Source organism: Ixodes scapularis, unplaced genomic scaffold (genome assembly GCF_016920785.2).
Source record: "Ixodes scapularis isolate PalLabHiFi unplaced genomic scaffold, ASM1692078v2 PGA_scaffold13__105_contigs__length_92229423, whole genome shotgun sequence".
Classification (NCBI taxonomy): Eukaryota; Metazoa; Arthropoda; class Arachnida; order Ixodida; family Ixodidae; genus Ixodes; species Ixodes scapularis.
In genome coordinates, this window is record NW_024609839.1 from 1792862 (window position 1) to 1806516 (window position 13655).

Sequence of the window (13655 nt, forward strand, 5' to 3'; positions counted from 1 at the left end):
AAAAAACGGGTTTGCGTTAGGATTTAAAATAGCCCAAAAATAGCCACATAGCCATCCGCCAAATTTCGACGCCAAATGCATGACAAAGTAGCCCAATTTGGCTATTAATAGCCCAACCTGGCTGATAACAACCGGTGGATCATCGTAGCTATCGACTGCATGACCCGCTATGCAGAAACCAAATCTGTTCCTGAGGCCACCGCAAGAGAAGTTGCGAACATTTTCCTCACCTCCATACTACTACGCCATGGGGCTCCGCAGTCCATTACCAGCGACCGTGGCACCCCCTTCATTGCAAAACTTCTGAACGAGGTCCTCAGGCTCGTCAGTACGATTCCTCATGTGACGCTTATCATCCGCAGGCTACCGGCTTCACCGAGCGGCTGAATCGCACACTAGCTAACATGATGTCCATGTACACTGCCGACGACCACACCAACTGGGATGAAATCCTTCCTTACGGCACCTACGCCTACAATACCGCACGTCAAACAACTACAGGATTTTCTCCCTACTATCTCCTCTATGCTCAAGACCCTCTCACTACTCTCGACACTGCTTTGCCATATATTCACACACCTCTGGACCCCTTCGCCTCTGAGATCATTTGTCGAGCCGAAGACGCCCGTCGACTCGCCCGGCTCCAAACTCCGCAATCGCGCAACAGCTGAGACAACTTCGTCACGCAGATACCCACATACCAGTGTGTTATAATATTGGCGACCTTGTGCTACTCAAGACACTAATTCACCAGTCTGGAAAATGTGAAAAACTCCTACCTAAATTCACCGGTCCATATCGCGTCATACGTAGTCTTTCCGACATAAACTACGAGCTGGTTCCAATATCTCCGCCCTGCGACCACCGCTTCAGACCACAAGACATCGCACACGTCTCCTGCATCAAGCCTTACTCGCCCCAACCCTAAACATTCTACAGTACCGGATGACCGGCACTACCACCACCGGGGGGAACTGTTACGAAGACGACGACGCACATATTTGGGAAAAAGGGGCGCGCGCTGCATGTTTTCGCCACGCGAGCTGAGAGCGATTCGGCTGTTCCGCCATTGATCGCCTCTGGTCTTCCCAGATCGCACCATCAAATACGTCTCTCATAAACACCCTCACAATATATATATACATATATATATATATATATATATATATATATGATAAGTCAGAGATCCGTACTTGCGGAGTTGCTATGCTAGGAGTTTATTGTATGTATTACGACAGTTTCGCCGAGAGTCTTGGCTTCGTCAATAGATGAGCCTCTCGGCGAAACTGTCGCAATAAATGCAATGAGCTCCTAGCATAGCAACTCCACAAGTGCGGATCTCTGACTTATTACATTTTCCCGTTCTATTGTTCTCAAACTACTCTGCCTCACCTATATATATATTCACAAAATATTTGCCCTTATAGGAGATGGTCGTCCAAGGTAACCAAAAAAGTGATCTGCAGATATGTTTCGAGCCTGGTAGACACTTCGCCAGTCAAAACGAGAACACTTCGTTTTCCTTTTCTTTCAATCAAAGAAAAAATGGCCGAAAAGAAGAAGTAATTGGAAAAATGCTTACCGTTTAGCGGGTATCTACTCAACTAATTTTTGCTTAACAGTTTAATATATACCGATAAAAAAGCAGCGAATAGTATTGAGGTGATGAAATATAATAATATTAACGCCATTATTATCACAGAACCAGTTTTTGGGACATGTGGTTGGACATAAGCCAACTATACCTGGTGTCATGTGAAGCCAATGAGAGGCCCAATGTTAAGCGTTTGCTCGTGTCACATTAAACGTTGAAGCGAGAAAAAGAAAAGAACAGTGCGGCACCGATTAGAAGATCTCAATTAAATGTCCATAAAAAAAGACGGCAATGGCCCTTTCGAACTGTGAATGCCCTTCGGTTCTAAAGTATAAAATTTATAAATAAATTCAGATTCTTTATTTTTTTATCTCTGCTGGCTCGAAAGCCCTCTTGGAGTATAATAAAATTAAAATCCGAAAGTCCGTTATGTCCTGCGGAGTTTAAGTGACGAGAAACTGGTCCGGCAACGTGTTTACGTACGTGACTTTTATGTAAATTCATGCGTTTTTTTATGGTTGTTTTAGTTTCTCCTATGTACCGATTTGCGCATTTGTTGCATTGAATCAAATAATAACATTTTCCGAATTACAGTAAAAGGTATCATTTATGTTCCAGTTAAAGTTATTTGCTGTGCTACGAATAGAATTAGCTATAATTATATCAACACATAAACCGCATTGGTTATTATTGCATTTTATGTAACCAAGAGGGACCAGGATACGTCCGATGGAGTTTCGGGACTGTCTAAAAAAATCGAATAAATGGCGTGGTCTCTTGAACGCTATACCAGGTGGTCGAGGGATAACAGCCTTTTAAGCAGTGTTCATGTGTAAAAGAATCATGTTTCGTCTAAGAATATTTTTTTATGTTTGGAAGTTTTGAGTGGTAAGGTTAGTCGTAATTCATAGTTATTTCTTTTCAGTCGCTCTACTAAACACGCGTTTCGAGAGATCGTTCGACTTTTTGATATTGAATTATTTATTAAAGGTAAGGGGTATTTACGGTTAATGAAATCATCTCCTAGTGTTATAATATCAAAATCCTCATCATCTGAACATAAGCGTCTTAATCGTAGCATTTGGCTCTATGGTATACCTTTTTTGTTTTGTGTTGGATGATAGCTTTTATAATGCATAAATTGTCGTCTATTTGTAGGTTTTCGATATAAGGTTGTTTTCAAACCATTTTCAGTAAGTCGTATCTTAATATATAGAAACTTCATTTCTTTATCGGGGTATTTATATGTAAATTTAATATGTGGATTAAAATTGTTTGCAAAATTAATAAATTCAAAGAGTTTATCTTCCCCATTATTCCAAATGATAAATATGTCGTCGAGGACACGTTTATAAAAAAGGGGTTTATGCGGAAAGGAGCTAAATAGCCGCCCCTCTAAACACTTCATATATATATATTTGCATAAGAGGGAGAGAAACGTGATCCCATCGCTGCGCCATGTATTTGTAGATAGTTGAGTAATGCGGATTCTTGGCCGAGTTTGTACTGAAGCTTGGGGAACATAATAGCGCTTCACGACAGGGACGAAGAGTAGGAACGAGACAACACAATGCGCTAACTTAAACTGGTTTAATCGTCAGAAAGTCAAGGGTATCAATACTGTGCATCATCGCGCCATTCAGCCAATCCCATGCCACGCCACTGATCGCAAGAACTGTGCTTCTTTGTCGCCCAAATCGACCGACGCCACGCTGACACATCGATCCCCGTAGTTTTTTATCAGGTCTGCCTCCATAAAGAAGCACAGATCTTGCGATGAGTGGCGTGGCATGGGATTGGCTGAATGGCGCGATGATGCAGAGTATTGATACCCTTGATTTTCTGACGATTAAGCCAGTTGAAGGTAGCGCATTGTGTTGTCTCGTTCCTACTCTTCGTCCCTGTTGTGAAGCGCTATTATGTTCTCCAAGATGTAAATAGTGCTCATTCATAAATGTGAAGTTATTAAGCTCTAAAGCTAAGTGCATAAAAATATTTAAGACGCTTTTACTAACAGTGAGGTCGGTTTTGTTAACAATATTCAGAAATCTTTGAATTTATTTCAAATTTTTATAATTGCAATTTAAAAACTGCAAACAATTTTTAAATTGTTTGCAAAATAATAAATTCAAATAGTTCTGAATATTGTTAAGGAAAACGACCTCACTGTTAGTAAAAGCGCCTTAAATTTTTTTATGCACTTAGCTTTAGAGCTTAATAACTTCATATTTATGAATGAGCACTATTTACAAATACATGGCGCAGCGATGGGATCACCTTTCTCTCCCTCATATGCAAATATATATATGTGAAGTCTTTAGAGGAGCGGCTACTTAACTCCTTTCCGCATAAACCCCTTTTTTCATAAACGTTTCCTTGACGGCATATTTATAATTTGGAATACAAGGGATGATAAACTCTTTGAATTTATTAATTTTGCAAAAAAAATTTAATCCACATATTAAATTTGCATATAAATACTCCGATGCAGAAATAGAGTTTCTAGAGATTAAGATAAGACTTACTGAAAATGGTTTGAAAACAACCTTATATCGAAAACCTACAGATAGACGTCAATTTCTACATTATAAACGCTGTCATCCATTACAAAACAAAAAAAGGTATACCATACAGCCAAATGCAACGATTAAGACGCTTATGTTCAGATGATAAGGATTTTGGTATAAAAGCTAAAGCACTAGGAGAGGACTTCATTAACCGTGGATACCCCTTACCGTGAATAAATAATTCAATATCAAAAGGTTGAGCGATCTCTTAAAACGGGTGTTTAGTAGAGCGACCGAAATGCAATAACTATGAGTTACGACTAATCTTACCCTACCACTCAAAACTTCCAAACATGAACAAGATTCTTAGACGACACATGACTCTTTTACACATGGACACTGCTTTAAAGGCTGTTATCCCTCGACCACCTGGTATGGCGTTTAAGAAACCATGTAATTTATTGGATTTTTTTAGGCAGTCTTGAAACTCCATCGGACGTAGCCTGGTCCCTCTTGGTTGCATAAAATGCAATAATAACCAATGCAGTTTATGTGTTGATATAATTATAGCTAACTCTAATCGTAGCACAGCAAATAACTTTAACTGAAAAATAAATGATACCTTAGACTGTAATTCGGAAAATGTTATTCATCTGATTCAATGCAACAAATGCCCAAATCAGTACATAGGAGAAACTAAAACAACCATAAGAAAACGCATGAATTTACATAAAAGTCATATACGTAAACACGTTGCCGGACCAGTTTCTCGTCACTTAAACTCCGCAGGACATAACGGACTTTCGGATTTTAATTTTATTATACTCCACAGGGGTTTTCGAACCACCAAGGATCGAAAAAATAAAGAATCGGAATTTATTTCTAAATTTAATACTTTAGAACCGAAGCGCCTCAACAGTTCGAAAGGGTCATTGCCGTCTTTTTTTATGGACATTTAATTGAGATCTTATAATTGGTGCCGCACTGTTTTTTTTTCTAGCTTCATCGTTTAATCTGACACGAGCGAACGCTTAACATTTGGCCTCTCATTGGCTTCACATGACACCAGGTATAGTTGGCGTACGTCCAACCAGTATAAAAGGCTCTGCGTCCAACCACATGTTCCTTAAAACTGGTTTTGTGTTAATAACGGTGTTAATGATATTATATTTCATCACTTCAATGCTATTCCCTGCTTTTTTATTGGTATATAGTAAACTTTTAAGCGAGAAATTAGTTGAGTAGATACCCGCTAAATGGTAAGCATTTGTCCAATTACTTCTTCTTTTCGGCCATTTTTCTTTGATTGAAAGAAAAGGAAAAGGAAGTGTTCTCGTTTTGACTGACGAAGAGTCTACCAGGCTCAAAACATATCTGCAGATCACTTTTTTGGCGACCTTCGGCGACCATCTCCTATAAGTGCAAAAATTAAAACAGCGCAAGGGCACGGACAAGAACAAGAAGGTAGACAAACAGCGCCTTGTTTGTCTACCTTCTTGTTCTTGTCCGTGTCCTTGCGCTGTTTTAATCTTTAATCATGAAATACCAGCTAGCCCAAACTTCTACTTTATAAGGGCAAATATTTTGTGAACAAATTTCTCTCGAGTGCCTTCTCTTTATCCCAGGTGCTGTTCCTATATATCTATATGAACTGATGACGTTGCATTTCGAAGCGTTGTCGGAGTTTCAAAGCATTTAGTGAGTACACGTTACAGCCTGAGTCAGGGCTTCTTCAGTCTTGAAGAGGTCCTCACTAAGGCCGAAACGTCGAGTCGCTAAATGCTTTAAAACACGAATAACTCTTCGAAGCGCGACTTCATCCGATTATATTCTTCGGCATCATATTCTATAATTCCTTTATACATAGAGAGAGAGAGAGAGATCTTGACAAAGAGATCTTTTTATTGTGAATGTCCTGTTGTTTGATATCTAAGACTACTTCAAATCGTTAACTATTAAACGGCTGTCTAGCATTTCTGTAAAACAAATTATTGGGGAAACCAAAAAAACAAAACAAAAAAAAAAAAGATTTTTGGAAGGTGTCAGTGGTAAGCGAACCCGTAGAAATTAAAACCGTAAAGAACCGAAACAAACCCGATATCACCAGGAAACAGTAACCGTAACCGTAACCGAAACGTTACATTTTTCGGTTTGAGTCCCTGACAGCGGGGGCAGGTGGCCGGTCGGGCAGCGTTTAGCGAGGCTGGCGTGGGGCGTGTTCGTGTGACTAGTTCTTCTTGTTATGGGCTGTGTGTGAATCGATACCCTATTGTGTGTATACTAGCTCTGATGAAGAGATAGGGACTCGCAATGTTGTCAAATACTCTGAAGAAAAAGACTGACCGGTGGTGTTTTGTGCCGAGGTGCAACGTGGGTTAAAACACGTGCAAAGAAAAACACTCCTTGTTTCGGATGCCGAGCGATGCCTTTCTGTTCGCGGAACGGAATCGTTTGATTAAAAAAAAAAAAAAAAAACTCACTGCGCTACGCGATTGTATTTTTTTTTTTTTTGAATGGAAAAAGCAAGACTGGTGCAGAAAAAAATAGAGATCTAAGAGGGACATGTGACTTCTGTTGTATGTCATTAACAACAAATTCCTTTCAGTGGGTTCAGGCTTCAATATGATAGCACATGAAGTTGATTCCTTTATCACATCAGCATTGGCGTTTATATTCATATGATGTATGTTCACTAGATAAAAGAAATTTAGGCATTACCTGGGCTATGAGCTCACGCTGAAAATTTAAAAGTCAAGAAAAGCTCGGTTTTATTAAACTATGGTACACAAAACATATGTATCGATACCAGTAGAAAAACTAGGCATTTAAAGGTCTGAAAAATGTACAACTGCAAAACAAAAAATCATCCAATATCATAATATAGATAAACAATTAGTCTTCTATAAAACCAAATCAAAAAAGTAATTAAAGAAGCCAGACTTTGTAAGGAATTGGCCGCTCCAAATCGGCATTTGCACTCGGAATATAGGCTTCTGCCACTCGCGCGGGTCAATTTCTTTTTCAGAGGGGTGTGAGAGACGATGGGAACTTATAATAATAATTTATTTCGACATGCATATGTCTGGGAGGCTGCGGCAAAAAAAGACACGAAGTCCTCTGACGTGGCCACCAGCCCCCATTACAGCACTCGGCACGTACTTCTAAGGATACCGAAAAAAAATGAACATCAATTACTTAATTCCCATCAAAATAAGTTTACGGATGAAAACATTTGAAGAGTCACAAAGTATAGTGAAAAATAACAAACACTGTTACATATAATATAATTGATCACATTTGCACATTTGAACTAATGGCACCAGTGGCAGGTGCATATTATTCGATTGAAAGAAAATATAATTTGATCATTTTCCTAAACATCTGGAGATTGCTACAGTTGTGTACCATTTGAACTATATTTGCATGAGTATTTAGTAAGTCAGCGATTTGATAATGAAGTGTTTGAATTCCATAGTTTGTTCTAACATTTTGTTTGATGTAAAAGGTGTGTCTAAGAGTGTAATCGGCAGGCTTATGAAGGTAGGCGTTGAAGAAAGAGGTCTCATCCCGCTTAACTTGTTTCAAACAACCGACCAATGGAAAAACAAACGAAGAATACGCCCATTTTCATCCGGAATCAAGCACCTCTCCCTATTGAAAAATCTCATTTGTATTTATTTATTTTATTTATCATTTATTAATACTACTGTCTCCTATTGCAGGAGACGTGGTAGGAGTGGTTTACAACATATGGGTACACAAAAACATGAATAAATAAACACACCAGGTAACAAGCACAAGGATATTCGTTCTAGCTGATCCAAAAACAGACAAACAGCGTTATACAAAGACTATATTGATCGCAAAAAAATTAATAAATGAGCATCAGATACAAGAATCACAAAAATCTCGGAGTTTATTAAAGAAGGAGGACTCTGGTGATGCTGTTATTACATCGCCTGGCAGGGAGTTCCAGTCGTGAACAGTCCTTGGGAAAAAGGAGTACTTAAATGCATTAATCCGACAGTTGAATTCTTTGAGCGTTTTGCAATGACAACTTCGCATGGGATAATCTTGAGGTGCGGGTGAAATATATTTAGAGATATCGATTTTGAACCGGTTGTTTAATAAATCAAATAGACACTTTATTCTCGTAAACATGCGTCTATGCTTTAGTAAGTTCACCCCAGAAAGGGCGTACAATTCAGAGACGGGAGATTTTCGCTGAAATTTATTATGAATGAAGCGTAAACTTTTTCTTTGATCATTTTCGAGGACGTTTATGTTGGTACTTGTAAACGGATCCCAAACCACCGAAGCGTATTCTAGGATGGGTAATATGAAAGTTTTATAGGCAGTCAATTTAACGTCGGAAGAGGCATGTTTTAAATTTCGTCTTTAGTACCATAACTTGGATAGCGCTTTGCGCGCAGTAGACATGATATGAGTGTTCCAGCGTAGGTCATTCGATATAATAACACCCAAGTATTTATAAGAAGTAACTTCGGCTAGTGAAGTACTATTAATGGAATAATCGAAAGAAAGATGACTTAATTTATGAGTTATATGCATTCGAACACACTTATTGACATTCAATGACATCTGCCACGAGTCGCATCAGTGCGCCATCTTGGACAAGCAGGTGTTTGGTAGAATCTGGTCACTTATTTCATTGACTTCTGAAAATAAAACCACATCGTCTGCAAACAGTCGAACACGTACTAGAATATTAGCGGTTAAATCGTTTATAAAAATTGAGAACAGTAATGGCCCCAGGACCGACCCTTGCGGAACACCCGATAAAACAGGGACTAATAATGATTCACTCGAGTTGATCTGCACATACTGCTTTCTGTCCTGTAAGTAGTTCTCGAGCCAGCGAAAGATACCTTCGTTTTGTACAATTGATTTGAGTTTAAGGAGAAGTTTACTATGTGATACTCTATCAAAAGCTTTAGAAAGATCTAGGAATATGACGTCAATTTGTTTGGATCGATTCAGGATATTTGCAAAATCATGGACTGTGTCAAGTAACTGAGTTGTAGTAGAAAGGCCATGACGGAAACCATGTTGATTTGAAAAGAAAAAAGCATTTTTTTCTAAGTAACTCTCGAGGTGTTTAAAAACAATATGTTCTAGCAGTTTCGAATAACATGAGAAACATTTGTGTCCAATAAACAGATGTCAATCAAACAAGATATGTAAGAACCATATAAGAATTATATAAGATATATACGAACATATGAAAACCATATGAGAAACTTTGAAAAAGCTTTTTATAAGTTTCTTATGTTGATCTTGTATGTCGTTATATACATTATATAGTTATAATATGGCTCTTTTATGTTCTTAGATATCTTGTGTTATTCATACGTGTTTATTGGACACAAGAAATTTCGCATATAAATGGCTTTTTCACTAGGGCTGCTGTGACCGCCAGGCCTGTGTCAGTCGTCGGATGACCGCGCTTTGCCCCACAGCACCCTCACCGGCGTGCTTGCACATTGCGACACACTCACGGCCGCTGAACGGCACACCTGCCCATTCTAGTACACCATAGCCTCCTATATACTGACGAAGCGGCCGCCGAAATGGAAAAGGTGGAGCAGCAGACAACTGGTGAGAGGAGAGCCGCGTAACTGGCGCCCGCTGCTGCGCGACGCCGAACACACACTTCTCCACAGCAAACAAGTATGTTTCGGGTCCTCGCCGCTGCAAAAGCTGTGCGCTGACGTCCAGATTTCCCAAGAAATGACTCTGATGCTCTGTGCTACCAGATCCTCGCGCTCTAAATCTGCGACTGGGCACTCTTTGGCTCAGTCGTCGAACTGCCGGGGATTGTGAGTATAACCGCTCATTTGCACTGGAAGTCAATCCGCGCTCGCAAAGCAGTTGCGAACGCGGTTGTATTCACCGATGTTTGTTTGCAAACAAGCTCACTACCACCCCCTATCGGCGAACCCCTGCGCGCTTCCGGTTTTCCACTTCTTTTGCATTTGTCTCTCCTCCTTTTGTTATTTGCACTACTTTGTACAATGCACTAATGTTCTTACAAACATACTACAAAATTTTCTCTGAAGGAAACTTTTTTTATCCAACCGCTGTGCGTTGCTGAATAATAAATAAATACACTACCGGAAGTCTACTGGGGCACCAAATACTGTGGCGCCCTCGTGGTATCAACTCCCACCGAATGTGGTGAATAAAGATCCAGTGCAATTGCACGCGCACTCGATGGCATCAAGTGCGCGTGCAATTGTACTGGATCTTTATGCAACCGCGTTCGCAACTGCTTTGCGAGCGCCGATCAGCTTCCAGTGTGAATGAGCGGTAACGGAGACTATGAGTACACCCTGCCTGAGGCAAGGTTCTGCCAACCACCACGGTCGTTTCTTCCCAAAATTTTATCATACAATTCCCTGGTTTTCCCAAGATGTTCAGAAAATGTGTTAATTTGCTTGAATGCTGAGATTATCGTTATGGAGTACCTTAAGAATAGAATTATGTAGTTGGGTGGCCATTTAAGGGTTAAATTTGCTTCGTTAAAACCTTTTTACATAATTAAACTGTGTTACTTTGGCCTTGGGTGGTCCCCTAAAATCGCTCTTGTTCCCACTGGAGATTACCTCTGGTCCCTATAACATACAAAGAAGCCTTTTTCCCTCTGCACTCGGCCGGCACGAGGAAAAAGGGAAGGAACGTGTCTCTACAACCCACTGAAACCCAATTAAAGTCAATCCCTAGATTTGAACAAATTTCTCTTTGTCTTCAGAATATAATGAAACTCCCTAGATATAGGGCAAATCCCTAAGGTTTTCAGCACTGGCTCTGTCTCTACATGTCTTATTCTTTCGTGTTTTTCAAATTGCCGCAGAACGAAGGCGTGTTCGGGAACATAACCGGAAACTCTACGTTCTCCTTCTGCACTACACTGCGCAGGTGACAGGCAAGGCGGTGTAAAAGTTCGGAAGACGGCTACAATTTGTGTTATTTTTGATACAAAGGAGAGCTCATCTACTAAAATATTTACCAGTTCCTTCACTAGGAGTGAAATAACTCCCGCAATTATTAGACCCAAGTCTCATAATTATCGTAACTCATGATTTACCAGACCTCTGCCCCTCTTCAAAAAGGCATTGCTTATTTTTTACTTCAAAAGATATGCCTATATTACTTTGTTGAAAATTTAAATGTTTATTATATCAAACAATCTAAATACAACTGAAATTAAGCGAATATGGACTTCTAATAGACCGGTTTAGCCCACCAAGTGAGTACCCTATAACAATATGGCAAACTTCCCAGATTATTTTAGAAAGAACTTATGCCGAATCGAAACGTGATAAATAAGTTCAATTCGGGTAAGAAATCCACAGATTCTGAAATATTCTATCTTTAACAAAATATTTTCAAAATTGACTTCAACCGAAAAAGTGGAGACATAGCTATATTCCCTGTAAGTATTATAGACGGCAAACATACGGTAGTAGTCAATACTAATTAGAACCCTAGAACGTATACTTTTTAATGCTATGCCCGACATTTTTTTTTTGCATTAGGTTATATGAACCATCTTTGCAAATACTTGAACTTGCAATCACCATAATATGCCGCCGTAATATTAGTCCAGAGGATGTTATAAGTGACTCGCAGCGTGCAACAAGAAGGACATGCTTATTTTAAAACTTTTATATTCTTCAAGAATAAGATGAATATCCCGCAGTCTTGCCTATGAGCGTTTTGTGCTTATGGCATGTTATACTTTCCCTATCTATAAAATTAAAACAAAGTGCTCGCATATTGTACGAATAGCCACAAAGGGGAATATAGTATTTTTCATAAAATGCTGCTGCCAGAAAGTCATATATACCCTAGTAAATTAATCTGATATGAATAAACATTTCTCTGTCAATTAAACGCATAGGATCAAATAAGATCATATAAAAGCATAAAATAACTTTATAAGATCATATAAGGAAAATAGAATATTATCTGAGAAGTTAAAAGTAACTTCTTATCAGTTTGGTATAACTTCTTATATTATCTTATATTGCTTTTATGTACTCTCATAAGGTTCTCGTATGCTCTTCGCATCGATAACAACGACATGAAAAGATCAATGAGAGAGACCATTAGGATAAAGACGTCTGCCGAATGCATCAGTCAAACATCCGTCCACTTAAGTTCAGACGCCGAAACTATTTTGCGGCTGACTGGTTTGAGGGAACCGGGATGACATCGGGGTGTCGCGGTGCGTGTGTGTTGACAAGAGATTTGTCGGCGGCTTTGTGACTGGTTTGGGAGCACCGGAGTGACCTCGGGATGTCGCTGTGTATGAGCGTTAACACAAGATTTGTCGGCAAATTCGAGTTGGCGACGTCTGAGCTTATTTTTGACCGGAATGTACGGGGGCCTGGGAAAAGGAAGAGGGAAGGGGTAAGGGGTTTTGGGAAAAGGAAGGGAAAAACAGGGGGACAAAGGGTGGCGAGTGACATGTATGTTTGTACTATGAAATAAAGTTTGTAGCTGCGTTTGAGACTTCGTCCGCGTCGTTGTGTGCTTGTCCCTGGTCCGTATCCCCAGTCTCGGGTTTACAACTATGCTCAATTTACACCAGCTAGCCTGCACCCTCACCATTGCCACATTCTGATTCCCTTCGCGCTGACTCATCTATCGACTTCCAGGTGATTCAACGTCGGTCCAGATATGAAGCCCAGAACAACTACTTCGAGAAAGACATCAAACATTACGAGAGTGGATTTATAACACAGGAGGGAGCTTCGTGGATAGGCAAGTAAAAATGTATAACTCCTTCTGTATTAGCATCTCAGAAAAGGCAACCCAAACCTGCAGCACAAAACAACTGCTTTGAAATGGCGACCTTAGAAATTGCAAAGGTAGCGCGACAGCTTTTTATCACAGGAATGACTAGTTCGGGGTAGTCGCTTCCGGACCAGTTTTTTCGGACCGGAGGCAGAGTCACTTGGTCCCTGAGCTAGTCAGCAGCGCCTCGAACATCCGGCACTTCTGCGGCAGTTGCAACAAACATGCCTGTCATTTCGCGGCAACGTAACTAGATTTGCTATAACTAACGTTTGGTCGCTGTAAGGAGCATGAATAAAGAGCCACAGAGGTTTCTGTGGTAGCTCTGATCAGCGCTATTTAATAGTACTCATTTCTCTATAACAAGCAGCATCCATGTTTGAAGGAGCCCCCCCAAAATAAACTCAATCTCATAGCCAAACCGTGGCTTATGACTTCACAAGTACGTATATTGTACCGCAAAAAAAAAAAAAACAAAAAAAAAAAACGCATCTCTACGTGGTGAATGATGTTGATTGGGGCGAAGCTTTGGTGGTGCGTGTCTGCGTAGATGCTGAGCCGCAGCTTGCCGAGCCTTTCGTTCGTTTTCATCCATGTCACGCTGCGGTCAAATGCTCAAATGCGTAAATAACCCCTTTCCATACCACACATTCTCTTTCTGACATGGATGAAAACGAACGAAAGGCTCGGCATGCTGCGGCTCAGCGTATATGCAGACAAGCACCACCAGA

General features: G+C 40.0%; 1 protein-coding gene across 1 annotated transcript in view; it reads left to right on the plus strand.

Moving 5' to 3' along the window:
- Window positions 1–13655, plus strand: part of LOC8039922 (techylectin-5A) — an 80670-nt gene that overhangs the window by 36797 nt on the left and 30218 nt on the right. The window contains 1 exon segment of the mRNA XM_040217293.1: window positions 12786–12891. Within this exon segment, the coding sequence (XP_040073227.1) occupies window positions 12786–12891 (106 nt within the window).